The sequence below is a fragment of the Rissa tridactyla genome, chromosome Z, assembly GCF_028500815.1.
Source record: "Rissa tridactyla isolate bRisTri1 chromosome Z, bRisTri1.patW.cur.20221130, whole genome shotgun sequence".
In the NCBI taxonomy this organism is placed as follows: domain Eukaryota; kingdom Metazoa; phylum Chordata; class Aves; order Charadriiformes; family Laridae; genus Rissa; species Rissa tridactyla.
This window is the reverse complement of record NC_071497.1, coordinates 2,425,001-2,452,169: the sequence shown is the minus strand read 5'-3', so window position 1 is coordinate 2,452,169 and position 27,169 is coordinate 2,425,001. Positions and strand designations below refer to the sequence as shown.

Below are 27,169 nucleotides of genomic sequence, written 5' to 3'. Positions count from 1 at the left end.
GCTCGTCCCATTGCCTCAGTCAGCCTTGGGGCAGGCAAACCTTCCCCCCGCCGGCTCTTCCGAAAAATCGTTAAATTAAAAATAACATATAACGTAACAATATAAAAGTATAACTTAGAAAAGTAACTGTTTGTCACTAAAACAACGCAGGACAGAGCAGTGTTTTCAGTGGCAACTGGCTAACACTAGTATCTTCCATACAATAAGAGACACGTTTTCTGTACAAAAAACTTGCTCCTTTAAGAGAAAATCCTATGTTTGGAGGTCTGAGACAAACAGTGAAGGGACAGAGTTTTTTCCCTGCCGCTATACCATTCCTGATTATCATAACCTGACCCATATTTTGCAGAGATCTTTGGTAATGGACACAGTAAAAGTTACATGGATTTCACTGGAAACGTCCTTTGACTGGGAGGCAAGACTTTCAAAATCAAGTTTATCTACGTATGTTCGTGTATATAGACACCAGAAGGCATGGGTGGCAAATGCTGAAGACAAATGAACGGGGAATATTTTAATCCTTGCTACTGCCATGGGCAGGATTTGCGAAGCTCTGGCATAACTAAGTAACAAACAAATCTGGAGGAACTCTGCCGGAGTTAAAAAAAAGTCTTCAGTCCTTTGAAGGACCGAGATGAGAAGCGCCAGAGATGGGTGCTTGGGGTTTGCCAACCACTGGGAATGCCCCTCGCAGTGCTGGTGTCCTCCTCTCCTCCTCCCACCATCACACTCCCTCCTTCTCTGGGCCTGCACTTACAATTCACTTCTCCTTACACATTTCCCGACCTTCCACAACCCTCCAATTAAAGTAAAAAAGGTGGCATCCCCCTCTTTTGCCCCTTCCACCCCACCACCTCCTGTCATGGCACGGCCCTTTTCCAGCAGCTGCCCTCTCTTTTCCCTCCCCAACAGCACCCTCATGAGCACTAAACGACGCTCATCACCTGCTGCCCTTCCCTCGCTCCCTTTGCAAATATTTGCCTTACACAAGACAAAAACTATTATTTATTTCATTATGATGGAAGATAATGAAACTGTAGGACGGTTTGTTATCACCAGAGCAGCTCCAAAACCTCAGTGCAGGACAAGGTCTAAGAGGGTTTGAGCGCAAGAAAGCTGGAAGAGAAGCTAAAACACCAGCCTGCATGTGATTTTTTTTCCTCAGACAGCAGTTATGGTATTACAACCAGGGAAGAGGAGGGAAGTAAGGAAAAGATAGAAAACAAAACCGGGAAAAACGTGGAAGCAAAGATCTTGTACTCATATTTTTCTGCAGCAAGAGTACCTGGAGACAAGACTTTTAAAGTGTCTGGCTCAGGCCATTTAGCAAGTTTTGATCTTTAACGGAGAAATTCCAGTGTATTAGGAAGCATCCCATCTACCTGGAAATATTTATTACTGTTTTAATCAGAGACTTGAGAGCAGTCTTGCACAGGTATTTCTGAAACGTTCCCACTCCAGCCAGAGAGGTGACCCCAGGAGGCGGCAGGACGTTTCAGACAGTAGGAATTGTATTTCTGCTTTTGACTTACTGAAGTGTCCGGCGCTGTTCTGTGTGCTACGTAAATGGAGATACACGGACAGGGAGATGGGCTGGCTCCTGCAGAACTCTTAAATACCTGGATTTTCAGGAAGGACGGTGATGAACTGCCTTCTGCACCAGGGCTGAGTCCAGCTGTAGGAAGCGAGACACAAGGAGCTGCAGAAGAGAGTGGATGAGGGTCCCCAGGGCAAGAGCATCTCGGTGGCAAAGCAGCCGTGACAGGGGGAGAAGACCCAGGAGGAGAAGTGACGGTGGAGGCAAAATCGCAACACACCTTAGATCTGACAACGCGCATCTGAAACGCGGTTTAGCTGGTCTTGCTGGGAGCACTGGGCAGAAAGGACAGCGAGGACCGAGCAGGGGGAGCGGGAGCCGAGTGGATGGGAGGCGGCTTGAGAGAAAACCAGAGGGGAAGAGACGAAGTCATGGACAGGGGATGCTTCCGCCTTGAAAGCCTGAATGGAGGACACACGTCTTTCCTCCCTTCCTCCACGGGCGCCGTGCACGTCTCACCTGCGCGCTTTGCCGCACTAACACACCACCACCTGTCAGGATCTGATCAGCCCTGTGGGTGGCAGAGCAGGTCCCTGGCCACCGGTGTCCGGCGTAGCGCTGTGGCAACACAGAGCGCTGAACCTGCGAAGGTTCGTCACTAGAATAATGTAAATGTGTTACCGGTGAGTTATTTTAATCAGCAATTGTGTTCATATGCATTCAGAAAGAGTCACACTGTATTTTTCCTAACTTGTGAACTTGGCAGGGATTAAACCAAGAGCCTTTCGATGTAAAAATGCCGGTCTTTTACACTTATCTCGCAGGAGTAATTGGGGAAATAAAACGACTGTATTATCTTTCTAAGGGCAGCTTCTGAGATGGGGGCACGACATACACGCTGGCAGCAGCTGCTTGGGAGACAGAAGGAGAGAGCAGGTATCAGAATAGCTAAGTCTGGTCATTCCTGGAGCCGCAGATATAAATAGCATAGCCAAGGTTATTATTTGGCACATGCCTTCGGAAAGCAATATGGCAAAGTGACTGAAGGTTGCGTTTTTCATATTACAGATCTCAGACTTATTCCCAGGTCTATTTGAGGTGATTCTGTGCAATTTCTTGTGCCTATTTTATTTGTGAAGTGGGCCAGTGATGGAAGCGTTCCCAATATTGCTTATGAAGCCCTAGTAATAAAGATATTGTGTGCATACAGTCAGCGGCAGAAAGGAAGACCAGCAGTCCTACATATTGCAGTTAAATACACATCGTATTAAGTTAGAGAGCAGCCCCACACCCAAAACTCCTGACAATTTATCAGGAAAGCAGGCGATCTCGGCAGATCTGCTACAGGAATATGTATTACATGAAACGCGCAATATCTGGCATATCTAATAGCCACATAAAAAGATGTAAAACAAAAAGACTGAGACAGCATTTGAGCCGTCAGCATCAGTGCAAAGGGGATGAAGGGCTGGCCTGGGAGGAAGGGGGGATACCCACGCGTTGCTGCCGCGATTAGGTTTAAAATGACAGGATTTAGCCAATGCGGGACTGACAGTGCCTAGCCAGGTTTTTTACATTCGCGTTTTGGCTGCTCCCTGGGGTGCCGGTGTCCCCGGCTCCCACCGCAATTACCATCCGAGACGGCCGCGGATCCTGTCCCACTTTCCCCAATTCAGATACAAGCTGGGCTTTCCCTGGTGGTGGCGGTCAGGAAATAAAATCCGGGGCTATGCTATATATATGTGTGAATGTAGGGAACTTGGATCCTCGCCCCCGCCGCGGTGGGAGGGAGGGAGCTGCTTTTCCCCTTCATATCCATCTTTATTGCACACAAGAGAAAAAACAGAGCAACTCCAAGCCAGAAAAGAGTTTCTCCCAGCTAAGCCCTCAACTAATACAGTTCCCGGCCAATAACCCAGGGCTCCTTCTGTATTGAAAAAAAACACAACCCCAAACCACTCTCTCCTCCTGTTTCCAAAGTGCTCCAACCACTTCTGCTCGGTGAGGAACAGGCTGACCCTGGAAACCAAAACCCTCTTTCCACTCTCCCGGCCACGGGACCTGCCTCCAAGCCCTCATTTTTCATATTTCAGCAGGCAAACAATGGCCTGGAACCACAGAGCGAAGTCGTCAGAGCCCACGGTTGCTCTCCACAGAGGTGCCAATGGTCTCAGCTGCACCAACGCCTCGTTGACCTACCACTGTATTTCAGTCTTGGCACACGCTGGTCTTCCCAAGAGGCCTTCAAAAACAGGGAGATGTTGCAAGAAGACAGGAGAGTTCATTAGAAGACCCACGTTACAGGTGAAATTTCTTAGATTTGCATCTCAACTGGACGTCGAGGCTGTTGAGTTTGGCTGCAGGTCCGTGCGAAAGCAACCGAAGCCAGCAGCAAACCTTACCTGCAGTGTGCGGTCCACCACGGCTTCCCTGTTCCTTTAGCTTTTTATTAGGAAACGCAAGGCGCTTTGTAACTTGAAGGGATTTGCTGTTTATAAAGTAAAACCCAGAGCTCAGGCTAAATTAATTAAGTCTCGAAAGTTATTATAGCATCATCTCCCCGGTTAAAGAATCTGCTTGTCAGCCAGGGTAAGACAACTTTGTCAGGCTGTTGCTCCAGACTGGATTTTCCCGTTATTACTTCTGCTGGAGTCTGGCATGTCCTGTCATCACCACCCAACCGTCTTCTGGTACAGTGCAGGAAAGGAGACCAAAAAGAAGAAAAACTCAGACAAAATCAGTTTCTCAGTGGCTTAATTATCATCCCCAGCAAAAGCCGGGGGGTTGGTATTTTAAATGAAAGGTTGTGTTGATTTTTTTTTTTAGTGTCCGGTTTCTGGAGAGTAAATAGTTAAAAGCCTTCCTTCAAAAGAGATCTTGCCCCTGGATATCTGTGGTATCCTTTTTCTTCATATTGTTCCCAAATTGACAGACGCAGTAGGAGCCACCTAACCTAATTATTTTATCATTAAAACAAGAATGTAAATAAACACAAATATGACATTTGTCTTTTTTAGTCTGGGGAAAAGAACATTGCTGACTCACCGAGAGGAAAGAGGTGCAGGAGAAGAGAATAGGAGGAAGGAGGGAAATGAATCAAAGGAAGTTTTACTTTAGAAAAAAATAACTAATTACCCTTTTAGCTCTCTGACAGACTTTCGGATTTTTGCTTTTTCAGTATTTTTTCCCCTTTCCATATATACTTGCAGGGCTGCAGGTGAAGGAAGCCTGAATTTGAAGCAGCATCTTCTGGCAAACAGCCTGGAAATCCTGCACGGGGAAACTCGTCAGACCAGAGCCGTGATTACAGCTCCGCAGCCCCGTCCCGTCTGCAGTGTCCTACCACGGCCATGGGCAAAGACCTCTGCAGCCCAAGCGAAGATCCCTCCGAGCATGGTATCTGCCAACCTCTGCGGCCGGACTGACATATTCTAATTTAAATAACAACTACAGCAGTTTGGCCAAAGAAACTCCAATTGGTAAAAATACCCAAAGGCTGGGGCAGTTGCATTTCAGTGCAACACTAGTGGTACGCATCCCTACACTTTACGCGCATCTTTTTTACGTCTCCTCATGCTTTTTTTCTTTCCAAACTACTTAATCTCAGGGACCGAGACTCTGCCCGCAACGTATTTCTGCCTAACGTAACGAACATCACCAAAGACGGCCTTTTGTGTGATTGAATTATGGGAACAAAAGAGCATTTCTAAAACAAACCATCAGGTTGTATCTTCACAGCTGTCCTCCCTACCAGACATGTTTCTGGCAATTAATAGATTAATTGTGGGGGCGAGTAAATAAAAATGAATACAATACTTTTACAAAAAGAATTATCTTCACAAGACACAAAGAGAGATCATGCCAGTTGTTTAAATGATTACACCCACTTTTCTAAACACTAAAAACAATTTCTTTTGAAACGAATGCATCCGAAACACTCAAAAACTCCTAATGGAAGTCATGAAGAAGTGTTATTTTTCTATTTCCTAAAGTACTTAAAGACTATTTTACTTTCCAGTTCTTTCAATCTGTTTATATGTTGTAATGAGAAACAGACATTTTTTTTAACCATGCTATTGCAAGAAAAATAGCATTTTGGCCAAGAAAAGTGCAGATTTCCCCACCACAGGAAACAATGAATCTAACAAACTTCAACACATTTAAGTAAAACAACAACTTTGTATTTTCATTAACAGCTATGGTTTCAGAACAAAGCTCAGCTGTAAAGTCTCTGCTACAGAGTTTGTATCTCTTACATGAGTTAAACTAAATAGAACAGCTTCGCCCTGTATTTTTCTTCTCGACGTCTCTGTCTCTGTTTATTACATACACTCAAGAGCAGTTATTTAAGTGAAAGAAAGATTTAACAGGCTCAAAGCTATTTGATTTCTCCTAATAAAGACAGCAAAGTGCTCAGTGCTTTAAGTAAACCGATCTACTATTTATTTAATGTACGGTTATAAAGATTTGCTGAAGTACCTTAATACGCAGCACGCTGTAATTAATTGTATTTGAAGTAACTGCCATTAGCTTATAAAATAATTATATAAACAGATGACAAACACAATCTGAAATTCAGATTTGCGTTTTCTGTTGGTTCTCGTTTCAATGATCTGAAAAGTTGAATGTCGAGCCGTTCGAGACTTAATTCTGCTGCTCAGTTTTGCCGTCCAGACCCACCGCCGTTACTTTTGTTTCGCAATAACGTAAACTAGGAAACGGTCCTTAATCCCGATGAGTCGCTAAACAACCTCAGGACTCGCGCGTTTTACCTCTGGTTTGAGCCCTGAGACTCCCTCGCGTTGACCATTTTATTAAAGCGGGCTCTTTTCCACCCAGATTAGCAAGGGCGTTGGCGTTGCGGCAGTGGTGCATCGCTGCCGCCAAAGATCATCAGCCATTAGATCACTAGCAATTTTCCTCTAACGCGGTGTCATTTTTTAACAACTCAAAACATCCAACTACATAACAGACAGCTTGGCTGTATTTTAAATTAGCACAAATGCTAAAGCCAGGAAATGTAATTCTCGGGATATCGGAACAAAAGGTTCAGAGAAAAAAGAATTCTTATATACCATAAGATTATCAGGACTAGACTGTCACACCGTGACCTTGCTGGCGTCTAGCTAATCTGACAATATTTGGCAGAGCATTGTTTCAAATCAATAACTAATTAACAAAGTACAAAAGAAGTTGTACTGTTTTTGAGGCTCCTTGTTAAAAATGGCTTTTGGTTGCACATGGGCAGAAAGGTCGCTTTTATGACATCTTCACGAGTCTTTCAACATCTTGCCACTGTCAGATTAAATTACTTTTAGCAATTAATTGTCATAAGTTAAAACAGAAGCACATTTGTTACAGCAGGTTGTCATAATGACATGGTGAGCAGTTGTTTTGATATGAATTTCTTCCACTGACCTTCTATCATATCTTAATTTTTTTGGTTGACCTAACTGGAAAATTGGGAGCAATCTTCTAACTCAGGCGGCACAGGCCAAACATTGGGGGTCTTATTGAGATTACAGACTGAACAATAACGGAACAGAAACTCCAGAGATAAACAAAAGAATAATATACATCATCTATAGAATATGTAACCTATGATGTCTGTGCTGGTGGGTGGGATAATAAAAATAAACCCTCAAAAACCCACATGGATGTAGCTTTTGTTACTGTTATAAATGGTCCTTGATGCCATTTTAATCCTTTATTAGCCAACACCATTTGTTTGATGTGTTCTAAAACAAGGATTAAGTGGATTCAACATCTGCAACCCGCACCCATTCAAACTGTTACTTAGTTTTGGGAGCTTGCAGTTTATTCTTCTTTAATTAAAAATAATTCTGCTCTTAGAATTATATTTATTATTAGAATTATGCTGCTCTTAGTTCCTTTTGTTAAACTTCTCTGCAACATGGTGCCCGCATATTGTCCGTCTTACAGATTAGTCCTCCAACATTTCTCGTCAAAGCTTGTATGAGTTTGCTATAGAACATTACATCAGGATGAAAACAGACAACAATCCTAACAAAAGCCCCCTGTATTTATTTGATAAATGCCAAATCCCCTTTCAGCTGTTTGCTGGGCTTTGACATGCCACCCCATTACCAAAGCCTCTCTGAAAACAAATCCAGTTTGGTCATCAACGATGGTGCAAAGCCAATAAAATTTATCAGGAAAGGATAGAACCATGATTGATTGAGCTCCTCCTCCTGCTTGATATCTCAGGTCTTTCTTCCACGAGGTGGAGCAGATATCCACCAGCACCCATGGAGGACCCCACGCTGGAGCAGGGGAAGAGCGCGAGGACGAAGGAGCGGCAGAAACAATGTGTGATGGACTGACCACAACCCCCATTCCCTGTCCCCCTGCGCCGCTCAAGGGGAGGAGGTGGAGAAGGTGACAGCGAACTTGAGCCCAAGAAGAAGGGAGGAGTGGGGGGACGGCGTTTTAGGATTGTTCTTATTTCTCATTATCCCGCTGTAATGGGCAATAAATTAAATTAATTTTCCTGAGTCAAGTTTGCTTTGTCAGTGACAGTAATTGCTGCGTGATCTCCCTGTCCTTATCTTGACCCATGAGTCTTGTGTTGCATTTTCTCTCCCCTGTCCATTCGAGGAGGGGTGTGATAGAGCGACTGGGTGGGCACCTGACAGCCAGCAAAGTCAACCACCACATCCTGATATTGCCATGAAATGTCCCACTGCCTGGTGACAGGGAATGAAGTGCTGATAAACAGTAAAAGAGAGGCAGGACTGACTCCATCCTGCACAGGAGAAGAAAGAGACTGTGCAGAAGAACGGACCTGGGCAACTGCAGGATCTGTCCTTAATGGTGGCAGCAAAAAATCTGTAACCCCAAGAATGGTCTGGGTAAGTTGTCTCTGGTCCTGGATGTCCTGTAGGAGCTGACCAACCAGATCTTCAGGCTAACTAAGACTTTGGAAGAGCTCTGATAGCTCTTATGGTTAAACAACAGTTGAACAATGTTTAACAATCCACATTTAACGTATTTTGCTATTTTTGTAGTTCAGCTCTGTTAGCGCAAATGTTTCTATACCAACATATTTTAAACCTTAAATCTTGTTTAGTAATAAAGCTGACAATGAGCAGTAAGAACTGATAGTTGCCAGGTACCAGATGTCCTGGAAATCCCCCAAACTGCGATCACATTCACTGTGCCTGGTATCCCAGTACAACGCCAGAATACCCCAAACTGCCTCTCCACCAAGCAGCACGGATTAGTTTGGGAGGTGGCAACGCAAGAGTCTGCACGAGCAGACTTCTTCCAATGAACAGCATTCACAGAAAACTGGACAGGGGTGTCTTAAACGATTCATGACCCTTTATGAACACGGGCACGGGTTTCAGAGACTAAGAGAAACCGGGGGCCTGTCCAAGGGCTTCAAGGCAACCTGTAGTTAATGCACTGGCCTGCAGCTGAGATATAGATTCAGGTCTCACTTGGAAATTAACAGTGCAGACAAAATCTAAGAGGTGGCTGCGCACAGGCTTAATTAAACCGCTGTTCACTAATGCTTTAATAAAGTTGCAGCCTTTTTAATTCTGCCATGTCTACCCTCTTCTAAACACACACTTGGCAAATAATCAATTTGAATGTCACAGGGTATTTTTTCTCTTCCCGAAACTCAAGAATTGCTTTGTAGTTTAAAATGAAAGTTTGTGGACTCAAATTAACAATGTGGACACAGCCCCTTTTTGCCAAAGAAATAACAAAGGAGAGGGAGTAGGAAGGACATGGATAGTACTTGTATCCTTCCCATTATTCAAAAATGGGCATGCCAATAACATCTGGAGAACATCTGTGAAAAAACTCCTACTGCTGTACTGCTCTACGGGCCTCCAGCAAATTTAAGCAGATGATCTGGCCTGGGGAATTTCTTGATCTCTGAAGAAATCATGAATGTTCTGCTCAACACGCCCATGTTAAAAATGCCAAGAAATACCACTGCCTGTCTGGAGGGGCTTGTAGCTTTCAAGGTGCATTTCTGCAGCAGTACTTGTGCAAGGCCACAAGGTATTAACCATGCTGATAGCTAGGTAGGCGTCCTGGTCTCAATTACCTGAGCCTGGTAAAAAAAGTGGATCACCAACAACAACGTCATTTGGTACCGTAGTACCAAATGTTCTGAGACAGGGAAATTCACCTCTCTTCACCCTGTCCATTAAACCTATCCATAACTTAAATACTTCTTTGAGGGCTGAGGTAGAACTTAGTAATCCTGAACCATTGAACCACACCAGCTGGAGAGCAACTCTGCAGGTCATCTGGTCCAAAACCACACTCAAAGCAGGACTGGTCACAAAGCCTGACAATTTCCATCAAAAGCAAAATGCTTGAGTTCTGTAGTTCCAGTGTCGCAGAAGTATAAAAACGTGTGTTGTGGAAGTTCCCTAGACCTCAAACCACATGCATTTGAGACAGAGTGACTTTGAACAAGCTCCAGAGGTCCTGCAGATGACTACCACTCAGGACATGAAATCATTTACAAAATTTCCGTGTCATAACCTTTTCTTTCCAACTTTTGTGTGCCCTGTGGACACCCAGCACCACTGTGGCAGCGGCCACCTTTTGCAAATGCAGTCCGTCTTTGCTCAGGTCTAGCAGACCCAACTTTTGCCTGGTCACTTTAGCTTTGTGTAGAAATAGGCGTTACTTTATAGTGCTGTTACAAAATCACATCATGGTTATTTACCACAATTATAACAGAACAACAACAGCATCTGAGCATCCAGTCCAGTGATGATACTGTCTGGTGCCCACCAGGATAAAAATATCAGCCAAATGCTATCAGTCAGCTGGGGTAGTTGGAAACAGAAAGGGAAAGGAAAAGGTAAAGAAACATAATGAACACACAGCCAGCGGCAGCAGAAAGGTATTTAAGACAAGTGGACTCCACGATCAAATCAGATGCTGTTATTTTAAGATCTATCGCGGCAATAACTCACTTGCCCACTTAAGGCAAAGCAGTCAGAGCCTTAAACAGTGCGCAGCGTCTGAAAGCTTGACATATCTCAACGAGGAGGATTTCATACACGGCCAAGGTCTTCAGCGGTTAGGGATTTAAAAATAAGCAACAGCCATTAAACATAAGCCTACCCTTTTTTGGCAGCCAGTGCAAAGGACACATGATGAATAACACGATCCTGTCATCAAATGTGTTTGTTCATTTTTCAAACAACAGGAGACGTGGAGTTCCCGGAGGCTCAGAGAGGTGTACCGCAAGGCGGAACGTGTGAGGGCACTCACTTATCAAAGGATAAGGCCGCGAAGTTAATTGCAGAACCTAGAAATCTTTCAAAACTACTCACGCAGCCTGAGCTTTGCTAAATTTCTTCATTACTTAATTTGCTAACTTCAAAAGAATTCCCCAGCAAACCAGATCCCTAAAAGAAATAAATATCTGTCTTCTTAACGTCTACAGGCAATTAGGGCTTCTGTTTTCCCAGGTTAAGAACAGAGTGGCTGTGACACAATTAAGTGATAATGTCAATCGCCCACTTTTCTAGGATATAGGCTGAACTTGCAAGATCCATGAAATCAGATTATTCAGTTACACAGCAGGTGGAAAAGACAAGAGATAGGAGTGAAAAAACATCCTGGAAGGAAACACCAGTCCGAAAGAATAAACACGCTGCAGATGCTTATGAAGCATTGTCGCATTGTCAAAATCAACTACACTTTAAATTTCTTGCTGTACTATACAACTGGTGGCACCGATTAACAACTTTGCTTTTGGTAAAAAGGAAACCTTCCAGTCTTATGCACCCTATGCCTGCACGTGCGATGCCAGAGCCCACCTCCCGCGCAGGCTGAATGCACACAAACACGTGTCGGGTTTGTGTGCCTTGGTGTCGGTAGTGCCTGTGTGCACACACATGCACGTGGATGCGTGTACATGTGTAGGGGGGAACTGCCCCGTGTAGCCCACACTGCATTACAGGTCTAACGACGGACTCACATTTAAGCGGTACTAGTTGTAAAGTAAGTCTTTTGGGACAGAGGAACTCTTCCACTCACTCCCTCGTTCACGAAGGACACGACACGGAGTATTTTTGCTGCTTTTTTCAGATGTGTAGAGGCCTGGCAACCAGGAGCAGTGTTTCATTAAATAATTAAAAAAATTACACTTGCCTGGATGCATGGCAACCTATTTCAGCACATCCTGACGGTGAACTGAGAATCCCTCCTGCTGGGGAGGGGCTGTTGGCAAGGGCATGTAGCGACAGGACGAGGGGCAATGGTTTAAACTAGAGCAGGGCAGGGTTAGATCAGACATTAGGAAGAAGTTCTGTACACTGAGGGTGGTGAGACACTGGCCCAGGTTGTCCGGAGAGGTGGTGGAGGCCCCATCCCTGGAGACATTCGAGGCCAGGCTGAATGAGGCTCTGAGCAACCTGATCTAGTTGAAGATGTCCCTGATGACTGCAGGGAGTTGGACTAGGTGGGCTTTAGAGGTCCCTTCCAACCCAATACATCCTATGATTCTACACAACCTAACAGTAACACGGGCAACTGGAGCCCATGCGACCCTGATGTGCAATCCCTGTAATTACTCACCAGTTATGGAAGCAGCGTGATTTCATTTGTCAACACCTACTAACCCGGGGACGTCCCTTCCTTTCTGAAGAACCTGTTCAATACAGTTGCAATGCTCTTCTCACTCCATGCTTCTGCTAAAAGTACCAAACTAGAAGCTCCCAAACTGTTGCCCAAGAGCCCAGAAAAATGTAGGGCTCCTCAACGCACGCAACTCTTGGTAACTCTAAAGACAAGTCGGACTTGCTTTATTCAGTGGTTTCTCTCCAAGCAGTGCCATCTATTGGGAAAACTAACTAAAACTCAAGTATTACTTGATAATAAAGGAAACATAGCTCATTGTGTATTGACAAATTCACTCTTGCCAAGTACTGATCAAAAAATACAGAGAAAGAGAATGAGAATCAACTGCTAAATAACAAAGTGTAGAAGAGTGAGTCTGAACAGCATGCAGCCCATTTTGGGGACAAAACGCGCTACCGATACCAGCAACCACAAAAGACAAAAAGCATTTTTGATCACTTCAGCATCTCCTTTTAGCCAGGGAGAGAAGGATACAACAAGGACTCAGCTGAGAGAGGAACGGCAAGATTTCTCAAAATTTAGGTGAGTTCATGGCCGGGGATACTGTAAAACGGACTACCTTAGGAAAGACTTCTGTGTGGACGGTATGAAAATGAAGTTAACAGCTCCGAAGCCGGTAAAAAGTAGTTCTCAGGGTGTGCTGATCAGCTACAGAGTTCACTAAGGCATAGCAAGAACGGAGGTCATGACTCCGTTCTGCTCAGAGCTCACAATAAGGCAAACGTCTTTGCGTGTAAAGGGATGACAATGAGCTGATTAAAAAGATAAACCTTGTTCTCAAGAGGTAAATAATTCAAAATAGCATCGCACAGTAAGCAAATTCACCAAAAGTAAGGATTTTATTAACTAAAATCCTTCACTCATAAGGATTTTAAAACGTAACGAATGAAAGGGCTACAATAATTAATTTTTTCAAATTGTCAGCCACCTATGAATTGCAGAGTAGGAACTGACATTTTTTTGTGGCAGCTTATTCCACACTCGTCCACACCACTGTTTCCTCCACTATTTCTCGCCCTCTTGGCAGCCGTCACTGCTGCAGGCAGCCAAGCAGACTACAGAGGAACTACCGGATTTATCTCAGTCCCAAAAACTAGATTTTTTTTTTTTCTTCATTATTTTTTCCTCAATTTTCACTTTGTTTTCTGTAGCAGGTGAGGTGAAAACAACATCCCTGAACGTACTGTGCATCCTGTGCCCCGGTTCCCTGTCTGCTGACGTTCATTTCCTAGGACTCCACAAATGCTGTTTTCCTGATCTCCGTGCATCGCGGTAGAGTCCTCAACCCCCAAACCTGTAAATATTTCTAGAGGGCTGGGGTGGGGTGGCGCCTCCCCAGAGAAAAGGGTTATTTTGCATCAGCACCATTCATCTTAAGATGACTATATGTATATTTATCTCAGAAATTAATGTTCTTCAACTCTCACTATATCAAGGCTCTTGTGGCTGACTGATCCCCAGGAAAAAAACCACATAATAAATCCCCAAGCTTTGCAAAAAGGTGTATGTTTCCACTCGAGCCCCTGCTAAATTTTTTCTGCCAGTTTTCCCAAACACACTGAAATCTAGCATCAAAATGTGCAACCGTGTGCAGTAGGTTAAAGGATATTATCCTTGTTTTGCGTATCGGCTAAAAAGGATATTATCCTTTGATTCTGGTAGATAAATGATAAAGGATACTCGCAGAGAGCAATCTGTACTGGCAGGAGGATGGACCAGAAGACCTTCGAGGTCTTTTCAGTCCTTCACTGCAATCGCTCTACAATCAAAGGCGGGCAGTATCTGAGTAGAAGAAGTTTGAATAATTTTATTCACCTTTGCCTTCAACGAGTAGGTCCGCTTTCTTTAGCGTTAGCTCGCTAACTGGCCAGGTTTACCAAGGCTGAATCCCATCTGAAAGGAAGGAGGACTCATCTGACCTGTGAGAGACGGTCTTTTTTAGCACGACGGGAGCACGGCACAGCTCGTGGTGGGAGGAGAGATGCAAGCTGGTTCTTTCTTTTGGAAACTCACACGGCTTGCCTCAGGTTTTAGGAGCCGGATCTAACAATGCACATTTTGTCGGCATCGTGTAATGAATGTTTGAAAGACACCAAAGCTAGATGGCCCCGATTTATTCCTTTTCTTTGATTAAACCATACTTGTGAAACACAGAACAAAGAGAGGGTATTGCAGAAAGAAAAGCCAGTGGTGCTCTTGAAGAGATGCAAAATCTTCCTTCTGTGATTATCTGTGTCTCTGATTTCTCACTTGCTCCGGGAAAAGAAGACAAATATAACTTTTCTGGACTGGCAGACACAAAACATACCATAAGAAGTCTTTACAATCTCAGTTTTTTTAAAAATACCTAATTTAACTGCACAAGCGAAATAGCCTATGCATAATTATTGACTACTATTATAGTTTATATATTTTAGCTATTTACTGTAAGACGCCTGTTCATTGTACTGTTTATAGAACGGAATATGATATATACATATTTTTCCTATTATATAGAAACTGCTATAGGAATTTAAAGCTTATCTGACCCTTTAGGAATGATGCAGAGGCGCAACTGTAGGTGCTTAGTGCTATTGCAGATAGTCCTCTGCTTGGCTTCCAGCTGCTGGGCTGGGGTGGTGCAGGTCCTATGAGACATCAACCAGATCCCTCCACTGTCCCAAATACCCTGTGGCACCCAGAACGTCACGTTTATGTCCTAGCATCTGAAGTGCAGTCTTTTTAAACTGTGAATGCCCAGCGGTACGCGGGACAAGAACAATAAAGCCGTGGTAGTTTCTAAGCAGTTCTCATGAGCTTTCTATCACCAGGATGATTTTGCTGTTGCTTAGAAGTGAAAGAGGTTTCTCAAGAACATAAGGAAGTAACGGCTTAAAAAGGTAAATATGGACAAGGTAAAGCCATGTGCTATTTTAGCAGTATAGGTAAAGTAACGCTGATAGTTGTAAAAGGGGGGAAAAAAAAGGCATTGCGATATAAACATTGGGCTGAGACTTTGGAGGCTGGAGTCCCAACGCCCAGGCTGCCATGGACCGTCCCTGCGCTGGAGCACGTCCCTCACCTCTCGGGGGCTGTCTGCCCAGCGCTTGTCACTTCGTCCCTTCTGGTGGAATAAAGGGCCGATTAGCTGGCTCTCAGCAGCAGGCTGATGCGGTCGGGCAGGCTCTGGAGGAGCACCTTGCCAAGCGGCAGGGCGGGCAGGGGGAGCCGGCATCTGCGTGGGGATGGCTGGGGGGGACCAGCCCCGCGCGGCTGGCGAGACCCAGCAAATGGGTCCATCCCCAGCATCAAATAAATACGCCGCGCCGAAAGGTCACGCCTGGCACGAGGGGAGGCTCGTCGGGGACATTCCGTCCGGCGGTGCCGATCGTCAGCCCCAGCGAACACGGAGCAGCAATGCCGGCACGCTCGCCAGCATCCCCGGCCCAACAGCAGCCGCCGCATTCTTAGCCGCGTATTAATAAACCTGCCTTTTACCGCTTTCTCCTAAATACTGGCACAAATTATCCTGATGCATCCATTTTTAGCAAAACAAATTAATTAGTTGCACATGATCTTTTTTTCCCCCTATTTAATCTCTCGCAGAAAATGGGAGAAATTATTTATGAAAAGTGTGTTACATCCGAAATTAATTTAATTTCGTTGGTATGCTGCTGGTATAAATAGCGCTGTTATAGACTGTGCTACAGTAAAAACAATATTTGCAGTAAGAATTATTAAAGCAGCTAAGCTCGGTGGAAAAAACAGGATGAAATTGCTAGCGTACAGGCCCGGGAAAGGCTTATCCCTTTTGCCCAGAAAACCTGACCCCATCAGTTTTTCTGATAAAAGTACTTCTTCCTACTTCTTGCCTCGCTGCCTCTTTGATATCCTTCGACTATTGTGGCAACAACATTATTGCAAATTACTATTATTATAAAATTATGCGATTTATACTTTTTCCTTTAATAACATTTCAGAATCCATTCAGTATACTTGTTTAAGTGGTGAACGCTATTTAGAAGGGGATAAATACTGATTTACATTTCTAAGTGTCTTTTAACATAGAGAAGACACTGTCGATGTGAAAATCTGTAGGGAGTGGGAGATGGCTTGGAGGATGGAGGGAATAATCATGTCACATTTAAGACTGTATGATCTGCTTCCATAGAAAGAGGTTAGAGATCAACAAATTCTCAGTTTAGTTCAGTTAATAAATGAAGGTTGGACAGGGTATTAAGTTTCTGGGGGGAAGCATTAGCCAATACGTACAGCAGCAGCCTCTGGTGGTCTAAGAAAAAATGGTAGTACGTATAAGTAAGGATAGAAATATGTTTTTTAGAGGGATGTATGTACATATTTAGCTATTTGACTCAATCCTCCGTTCGACACATTAAAAAACAGATGCTTTAAAATGATCTGCTGGCAATATGCTTGTTAAAATCCGAACAGTAAGAGTATTAAAATTCATATGCATTCATTAGCATGTTATATAAAAGTAAAACGCTTTTGTTTAATCATTCCATAAAGTATTATAGTCAATGCTGATTATCAAGAAGTTCTTTCCTTGGTTCGCATCGACAAAAAAGAAATCAAATTCATAAGATTGTTACTGAATTGATGACATTTTCTGTCTTCACTCGCAAATTCAGTTGGCAGATGTTTTCAAGAACAAAAAATTCTGTCTTATTACAAAACATATTAAGCAGGTTTTCCTGCCATAATGTTTGACATGATGTTTATTGCCCAGACCAAATCAGCCCCTTTAACAAGCTATAATGTACGCCAGAAAGTACATTATTTCATAGTTAAGGAAACTTCCAGCATGAAACAATAAGTACTTTGATCTTTCAAGCACTATGCTTAATGCACTACACACTCCCATAGTTGTTTTCATTTGTACTCAGTTCTGTAAAAAAATACAGTACAATTTGAGATTTTGTATTTTAAGGCTCTGCTTTTACATATTCTTGAGTGTCCCAGCTATTCGTTTTTGGTTTGGTTTTTTTTTTTTCCCCCTAGAAAAATAAAGAAAATAATAGTTAAAGAAATTTAACCATGGAAGAGATCCATTTTTCCAGTTCTTGGAAAATCTAACTGCACAAGTGGGAGCATCATCCAGACAGCTTTAATTAGTTCAAATGGCATTTCCTCATCGGATCACAACAGATCTCAATGACCCTGTGAGAACATAACCGGGGATATTTATTCCTACTGCTTAACAGTCTGAAACAATTTCTCCAGCATACTTGACACAAACAAATTTTCCTTCAATGTTAGATGCAGCTGCCGCCTCCTTCTGAGGGTATTTTTCCTCTAGTCTCTCCGCACCCACTTGCCCTGCTTGGCAAAGATGAGGTAAGGCTTACTCAGGTTTTTCAAAATTCTTTGACGAGATCGCTATGAAGCATACACCGTCCTTAAATATTTCTGTGCAGTGACAATATGTTTTATTTCAAGAGCCCAGTGAGTCAAATGTATGCTGTACTACGCAGTAAGTAAAGGTCATCTCTACATTGCCCTTTGAGATTACCCCAACCAGCTCCCACACCGTAGCCCACTGGCTGCCGTAAGCCTGGCAGAAAGTCCCAGGGCGCAGACAAATGGTGATTCCTGCAGCACATGTAATCCCACGCACGCAAGGACTGGAGGCAATTTCATTTCTATATGTTGCCAATACGGCATCGCAGTGTTGCCTGCATGTTGTGATGCCTGGATGGACCGACGACCATCTCTGTGGCCGGGAAGGTGGAGCAGAGCTCGTTATGTTCACGGCTCCTCGTGCCATCACCTACAGAGTTAGCAGTTTGGCTCAACAGAGTGAACGGCACCCTACAGGTGGTCCAGGTTTGTTTTGGAAACTGATAGGCAAGTAAACTGCAGTAATTGGTGCTGCCACCACACACCAGGGCTGGGACATTTTTCGTTCTGTTTCAAAAAACTCTCTGTACTAGAAACTTATAAAGAAAAACACCCAAAGAATCACAGAATACCAGAGGTTGGAAGGGACCTCTGGAAGTCTTTTAGTCCAATCCCCCCTGCCAGAGCAGGGTCACCAGAGCAGGTTGGACAGGAACGCATCTTTCAGAACAAAATACCAACCGCATCAGAAAACTCAACTTCAGTCAATTCCCCCAGGAAAGGAGACCACCAACCACGCTGTCACTAAAACTTATGCTACTTCTTTCCTTGGTTTGAAGGAAATCAAGTAAAGGCAACGTCAAGAGTCATATGCGAGGCACAGAGCTGCGCAAAAAAGACAATGGGATGGAGACACGCAGGTTATGTTTTGGGGGTCAGACCTCCCAAAGCCAAATTCCATGCCTCACCAAGCAAAAGAGACACAAGAAGGTGGAACTGCTAAAAAGGTATCCAAAAAAACGTTCAGTTTGAGCAAGGGGAGGGGACACCGGGCCGCCTTTCTGGACGATACAGCAACGTCCTCCACCTTGAGACAGGCTGGTGGCCCCTCTTCAGAAGCAGGGTCTGGCTGGGGGCAGAATGGCATCCCTCAGAAAAAGCAGCAATAGAAAACCCAGGGCCCTGTTGGTGACTCTGAATGTGTACACGCATCCTTTTGTTTCCCACACTCAGCAGCGAGACACTTCTCAAAAGACACAGCAATATTTATGGCATTAGCGATAATCTCGCATCCGGGTTACAAACCCTTTTAACTAGCCAGCACAGCTGTGTTTCTCCTACACACAACGCTACATTAAACCACAATTAATAGGAACACATTAAAATTTAAGATGATTCTAACATGCCTTTTGCTGGATTTTTCTCTCCTTCGCACCAGAGAGGCATACACATTTTTACTGTTTTAAGTACACTGTGGCGTTTCTGACATGCTTTACCGCTGAATGAAAACGCTCACTTTCATAATAAGGGCTGTGGAAATTGCATGACTCGGTCTCAAATGTATAATGCATAGTATGTATATGAAGCGGAATGTGTCAAAGTGCAAATAATATTGTTTGTGCCCCCTGCAGAATTAGAAATCCTCGGGTAGCACTGTTATAACGATCCCATGCTGGTAGCATTACAAAGTGCAAAGGTTCACTGAGTAAGAAAAGAGCAAGGGACAGAGTTTCCTCATTACACCATTCTTGAACTATTCTAGCTTAAATATTTATTAAGATATTAATAACTCTCCTCCTTTATCTGCCTTCTGAAGTTCAGCTGAAACACAATGGATGGCCGCTCATATGAAAACAATACATTATAGGGTAAATCTGCTACCACACAAGATGAACACCAGTGTTTTCCACAATATATTACTAATTCAGCAGGTAATATGTTAAAAACCTACCAGGCTATAACTACTGCCTCCCCAGTATAAGACAACATAATACAATAAATGCATGCTTGACATGCAAAGCTAATATTTCGCCTAAGCTGCGCTAGAAAGTGTTTCTTATGTACACCCCTCTTTATAAAATAATTTTTACAAAGTCTTCCTTAAATCATTCTCTTTCTTGATAGCCCCAGTGAGTTCCTCTGGGGCTTATTTGAAGTTCCCCTTTGAAATTAGAAAGGAACGTTTTGCAACTCTTTCAAAAACTTCACATTCGATAAGTGACAAAAAATATCAACAGAATAAAAGAGCCAGGAACTCTGTATGAACTCTTGAATGCCATCTCAGCAATGTGTTAGCTGTTAAAAAAGCACGCTGTTTACTAGCCAGTATGGACAGGAAACGTATCTACACACCGATAAAGAAGGGCAAACAAAACCAAAGGAAACTTACTCTAATATACACCTGCATAGTTTCTTTTTCTTTTTGCGGATTTCGATACTTTTCGTAGAAGTCACGTCGCTTCTTTGTTTCTTTCTGGATTTTATCTTTTCTTTCCCTCTTTTCTGCAGGTTCATCTGAGCTATCAGAAGACAGCTGTACTTGGGCTTTTGTCTTCTCCACTTCAATATAGTTCTCATTGGGATTCAGTACTATTACTCCATAGCCTTCCTGTTTCAGAGGAGACACACACACACACAAACAAAAAGAAGAAATACGAAAAGGGAGATTTAATGCTTGAAAACGCTTTGCATTTATTTAATGCTCTTAAAAACTTTTGTACGTATTTCAGTAAGTCCACACAACGTAATTCATGGAAGGGTATTTTAAGAATATTCTGTTTGTTTCTTTTCTGTCATTAAAGGGATATTGATGTGCGAATATGCGTCTGTGCGTGCACTGACGCTCATACACATCCCTCAGCGTCAGAGAAGTTGCCTGTTTTACCTTGAAAATAATTTAGTATGTTGTTTTATTCATAAGCACTTTATACGACTTTTTCAGAAAACAGTACGAGAACTAAAAGGAAAATATTATTTTAAGAACTCTGCATAATGATGAATAAAAAGCTTTATACCCAGCCAATAAAAACCTGTAAAATAAAAAGGATGGAGGGATTCCATATATATATATATATATGGACATGTTTTATATATGTATATATTCCACATATATACATATATAAAAAATAAAGAAAGCCTGTGGAAATTATTCACCACAGTTTAAAATAGTAAAGCCTTTTGTCTCGCTGACAAGAAGCATACCATGCAGAAGCCAATAGCGGCCGTAACAATGAATCAATACCAAAACTGATTTAGCGGTACTGCTTACGAGTCAACTCTTTTACTGTGGGGATGACTTTTAAGTATATCTTTAAATCTGCTCTGAAACTTCACTGGGATTACGTCCTGTATTCAACAAACCCAGAGAAAATTCGTGACCTGCAGGATGCTTTTTGAGCGTACCAGCTGCATTTTTGTGCCTCAGAAAATGAGCTGGTTGAAAAATACATGAATTTATGAATGAGAAATAAATCTTGAATAAATCAGCCAATCATTTTATTATGATTTTTAAATGATGGCAAATCACACAATAATATTCGTGGAAGATATAATCGCGAACGCAGGGAGAAAAGAGAAGCACGTGCATTTAACAGATGAGTCCTTAAAGTTACCATGGGTTCCCAGTCAAAATCAAGCTGTCCTCTAAGAGCAAATTTTGATAGAGACTTACTTTTTGGAAACATCTATATTAATTATCTAGCTGAACAGCTTTATTCCAGCTTTTCACTGGGTGCTTCGTTTTGGGCTCGGCAGGAGGATCAAAGAGGTCCCCGTACCTAGCTTGGCCAGAGCAAACCAAGCCCACGCCAACAAAAGATATTTTATTTGGGCTCGCTTTATTCTAATCTGTAGAGCCATTCACAAACCTTGTAGCGCATTGTGGCCACTGTCAGGTAGACAGATTGTCACTCGGTGATTTTCTACAGTTGGACACACTCGACTAGTTATCAAAATCGCATCTGAAGGCAGTTCCTACCCCTCGTCCTTGTGCCCTGCTCAGGCGTCTGCCGCCGCTTCTCCTCCCACCAAAACCCAAGTTAAAGGGCACGGTTGCACTCTGCTAAACAGGGTGAAATAGAGGCATTCAGGACACTGTCTCTGGCGTAAGGGACGTAGTCAAAAAAGGTCACCACAGGCCACGGAGAACATTGCCCCCGGGCTCGGCGCGGCGCCCTGAGTAAGCGGTCTCCTGTCACCCCGCTCCCCTGCCCTCCCCGCCGAGGGAATCCAACGGGGCAAACGCCAACAAACGGGCAAAAAAAAAAAAGCATAAATGAAGGGGGAAGGGCAAAGGAAAAAGGGAAAATTAAAGACGACAAAAGTTCACAATCTACCCTTGCCGCTGCTGACAATGATAACACTCCATACTACCAACACATAAAATTTCCAACTTGGGGAATTCAAAGGCCAGGATGCATCTCAGGGGAGAACACCCCTCCCAAACATCACTAAAGTACCCGCCCCAGTGAAAGGATGGTCTCTGAGCTCCCGAGGTGCAGAGCCAGACCAAGGCTTGGTGTCAGGTTGGTGGTTTTGGGGCTCCTGGTGCTGTCGGCCGCCTCGACCCGCAGCTCTGGAGCGGGGACCTTCTGCCAGCCCTTCGTTCCCCCCTCTGAACAGTGCCCAACGTAAAATCCGTGTGCTTATTACACGTCTACGAGTGCTACAGGGATTTGAAACTCGGTGTCCACTTCAAGCTGACCACAAAACAGACACATAAATCATCAAAGAAGTAGAATTTGTCTAAGTTATTGATTATGTAACTGAAAATTACATGAGTCATTTGTCCAATTTTACGAGGACATAATGTCAATTTTTCACATAGACATCAACAGATGAAATATGATTCCATTTCGAAATTCACTATTTCATAGATCAATTAAAGGATTTTTATCAATTATATTTTAAGCAGTGTAACATGTCTCTCTTTACACTTTTTTTTTTTAATTTCTCCCAGATAGCAGGCCTTTCCTATCAGTACAATTAAAATAATTCAGTAATAACTGAGATATAGGTTTTCCCATAATTGAGAAAAAAATAATCTTGCAATTCATAAGACTTTCTCTTAGGAAAGTGATCTCTTCTCAGACTGTTTTGCTTACAGAACACAGTGTATTTCCCCTTCCCTTGTCCTTCTGCATCCTAAATGGCAAGATATAAACAATGGCACCAGAAAGATTTGATAGTAACATGTATAAAGCAACATGGAAAAACAAAATGATTGGTAAAATTGTACCCAATTACAACCTCTCTCATTCCGCCTCAGACGAATTTTTTCTACTAAAGATGAATACTCAGCTCTAAATAACTTCTGTGTAAACAGTGTGGCTTCTAAGCTCAATTAATTTGTAAAAAATGTATTTCACATGAGCATAGCTGCACCAGGAAACTTCAGCGCAATCGGAAACTTAACCTGGAACTCCTCACGGACGCAGCGGGGTTGAGCGGGGTGCAAGTCAGTGCAAAACTGGGCACACAAAACTACTAATAGCTAATAAAAGGCCGCTCGCAAACCTTAGCGATAGCCAAGATACGCAGCCTTTGGCATGACTGTTTAGCAAAGACAACATCACATTCATTTAAAAGTGTCTTTTTAAATGCAAGTTGTGTTCAGAAGCATATCCCTCACAACGTCATTAAAAACACCAACTTCAGCCATGACGACCTCACAGCGTTATTACAAACGTAGTGACCTACGATGTAGGCAAGTTCCACCACCCAGGAACGTTTTCAAGGCTCGCCACGATCAGTAAAACATTGGTTTTTCAACACACGTAACAGGGGAGTAGATCTTTTCCGTGTGTCCAGTGCACACAGAAAGAGAGACCACTCGCTAAAGAGCAAAGTTTTTTCCTGGTAAAAAGCTAAACTTTGGTACAACCCCGCCCCCCTCCCCCCCATCAATCATTAGGTGACAGAAAGAAGCCAAGCCCCGCGCTCTGCCACATGTCGGAGCGAATACAGATGCTGCCGAGAAGCCGAGGTCTGCCCGCGTCCCCACCAGCGCGTCTGCGATGGGGACAGACACTCCACCCCTCGCCCACGCGTTCCGCGGGTGCAACCACAGCTTCTCTCTCAGACCAAACACCCAATTAAGCGCTATTTCCCCAAATTCTAACACCTCGAGGCAGGTAAAACGTAACCTAGACTAACTACTGGCGTCCCGCAGGTTACTCCTTCTGGAAGTAGAGGACTGTGTGACAACTCCACTTCCAGGTTCATAAATACAAATACAATTAATACTGGTGATTGAGCCAGCAAACGATGACAAAAGGGGAAGCAGGCTGACAAAGTCCAGTGTTGGAAAGGATGAGGGATCTCGGTTACAATACCTTTACTACCGAGCCAGAACAACGCAGAAGGGCCTTTTCCACGAGCCAGAAATGGAGCGGCACTTTCTGCCTCTTACTGGAAGTTCAAGCGAGATGTTCAAAACAGAAGGAATACCAAAATTATTGCCTCTGACAGCAAGAGTAAGGTTAAAAAAAAAGAAAAAAGAAAGAACACCGCAGTATTTGAGGTAAATTCCAAATCTTTTGAAACCTCTTCTGCCAGGCCGCATGAATAATGAGCTGAAAAGCATTCAGCTCTGCGTATTAATCCACCAAGATGGGACACCCAGAGGTCAGGGCTGGAGAGAAATCTTGTGACCTATGTAACTACCTTTTTGGAGTGCGAGCAAGGGTCTGAAAGAGACCATTTTCCTAAGCTCCATCAACGTGAATTTCCAAGTTCAGGTTTCTATTTAGGTTGTTGGCAACGCGAGCGGAGTTAATTCCCGGGGGAAATGCAACCCAAAGTGCTCCAGCCCTCAAACCTGCCCGTGGTTAACAGGGACACGGCGGTGTCCATTCATCTTTCTGAACGATGTATGTTGTGTTCATTTACCATCTTTTCCAGGGGAAGGGTCCATCTATGTCCCTGTTGCGACATCGTAGGTGCAACAGCGGGATGAGGTCATGACAACCAATCAGAAGTCACTAGTGAAGCGTTAAAGTAAACAGAGCTGCTGGAGAAGCAGCTCAGCTTGAAAAATGCCCCCGCCATTATTTGAGCAATTTTCTCAAGACGTGACCTGAGACTGAAACGCCCGAAATGTCAGTTGACTCCGCTTTCTGTTTCCACCCCATGTACATTTTGGCAACTGCCCCCTGAGAATGCTTTGCGATATTTCCATCCCGGCTACACCTCGGCTCCCTGAATTCCAGCGCCGTGTCCAAGTGTGTAAAAATGCCGCGTTACTGCCAAACGCACATTGTCCCACTAAGTTCCCAACTTAAAATAGCTCATCAAGTTAGGCAGGAAAAGAAAACATGCCACAAAAAGTTTTTAGAGGACCACCTGTTGTCTATTATTTTTACATAGCACTTACTCATAAATCATAACACAGGGTAATTAATCAAGCTGTCAAAGAGAAGGTCAAAGGTTATGTGGGGGAGTCAGAAGGTCATGCATGGGCTGATAGAGGTCAGGGTCACACCGCATTCCTCATTATCAAGTTGGGATGAGAGACGGCCCAAGCAAACAAAAGTGAAAGCAGATGGAGAAGTGAGTGGATAAAAAAAAGGAGAAAATTTCACAAACAAAAAGAAAAGTGAAAGAAGAATGTCAGTTGCCTTCAAACAAGGAGGAGAATAGAGCAGAAATACATTGAGATGTTCTCAAAAGGTCTCACACAACACAAAGAAACTACAGTTTGATTATTTAAATACACTTAATATAACTTTCCATCCGATCTTTTCGCAAATATTAAGCGACGCCGCAAAGCGGGCACGGTAGTTTTGGTTCCACTTCACATCTGAAGTCAATACTTTCAAGGTGAATTAGACAAAAGGAACCCATTACCGCGATGAATGCTGATGGATATATAAAATTGCTTCTAAATGCTGAAGTTTATTCCTGTTTATGGCTACAACCAATAGACGTTCAATAAAAAAGTTATAACCTGTTTGAATGATGTATTAAGAACTCCACTTTCATACACACAAATCCTCAAAAACACAAAGCATCATAAAAGTCCCTCTGGATGACACAACAGTTATAAAATATTCTATCATTACACTGACCTGAATTAGATGCAGAATACTGTGCAAAATTAGCTGTCACCCTTTCCTCAAAATCTTTGTTAATCTCATTTTGAATGTTTGCAGCTTTATCAACACATGCATCAATGTCAGCTCCTTGGTTACTGAACCGCTGTACTTGGAAGAAGATATAATTAAAATGTTTTGGCACAGAAAAGGTGAAATTGTATCTTCCCCTGTTCCCTGAGGAGTCTGTAAAACATGTAGGATATATTGACAAACACACACCCTTGTCTCGAGCCCTGACATCCCAGGTCACCCAACTGCTATTTATTTCAAAACATTCACTTTACACTTACCCAAACTGTCACCTGCTGTGTTACTAACTTTTAATGGATATTAGAGCTATAAAAACAATAAACTCTTCATTTCCTTTCTGTTACTGCCTTCTAATTCCTCACTGCATTAAGCCTGTACCTATTTGCATGCAGAACGGTATTCATCTTATTTCACCATATATAGTACCCTTATGTGTAAAACATGCTATTAGTATGTTTCACTTCGCTTTTTGTTAATTTGGCGCTAGCGCTGCTATACTAAACAAATCAACGTTCAAGCCTAAAAAAACCCGACCCACCAGATAAGCTGTTACCACGTTTTGAGTTAACTGCTGAAAAGTTTTGAAAAGAATTAACGTTTTACATCTATCTATAATTAGCAACCCAAATATGTCTACGCGCAGGATCTGCAGTCCTGTCTTATGATGTTTGCTCCCGAGGCCAAAACTGAATAAACGCACCCATGAATTACACGGGTTGTACTCCCTCATTTGTGCGCTGTTGCCTTGATAGGGATTTTTCACTAGGATTTTCAGCAGAAAATTACTTCTCACGGCAAGCGAAACGCCAAGAAGCTGAGCCATAGCACTGACTTAATTCTGCGAATTAGCAGGAGAGAACTAGGCTCATGCGCAAAACCTGTTTTGGACGTTGTTTAAGGAAGCTCAGCCCCAACCAGCTCTGCCTGACGTGAGATCCGAGCGGTCTTGCTGGAGGCTGCAGGGACGGGAGCCCACCCCAGCCGGGATGCAGGACCACACGTAATCCCTCCGCAACAACCACCCCAGCTACAGGAACAGCTTCTGCCCTTCTTCACTAAGTGCACACACCTCTGGGGGCCATGCAGCCCAGGAAAACATGAACCCACCAGTCGCTTACTGGTTATAAGGTATTAACGATACCTTACAGGAAGCTCTTCATAATTAAAGCCTCTATTCTGAAAGTTCCCGTCGTCCCCCCCCCTCACCCTTACAAAATCATTTTACTTTCTTTTCCGACAAAAATTTCAGAAGATCGCAAACACGAACCTCATGCATATTTCACTTTTTCACTAAGATTTTAATTAAAATGTTATTCAGACTGATACAGAACTTAACTTTCTGAAAGCAATGCACCATAAACAATGGTAAACCAAATAAACTTCATAAAACCCATGCAAGTAATTATTGGTTCTAATTTATCGATGGGGTAGCCAAGGAGAACAGCAGTTACTCTCTGAAAGTTATGCTCAAATACTGTGCAGAGATGAAGCTGGACTGCGGGACTTTTTAATGTTTTTATGGTAT

The 27,169-nt window shown here is 43.2% G+C and overlaps 1 protein-coding gene across 8 annotated transcripts in view; it reads right to left on the bottom strand.

Moving 5' to 3' along the window:
- Positions 1-27,169, bottom strand: part of FAM172A (family with sequence similarity 172 member A) — a 266,356-nt gene that overhangs the window by 117,967 nt on the left and 121,220 nt on the right. For 7 of the 8 annotated variants that reach the window (XM_054184763.1, XM_054184758.1, XM_054184761.1 and 4 more), the window contains one exon: positions 19,911-20,129. The exons of the other annotated variant lie outside the window; for it this stretch is intronic. In XM_054184763.1, coding sequence (XP_054040738.1) covers positions 19,911-20,129 — 219 coding nt within the window. The remainder of the gene's footprint in view (positions 1-19,910; positions 20,130-27,169) is intronic. 8 annotated transcript variants of the gene reach the window in all.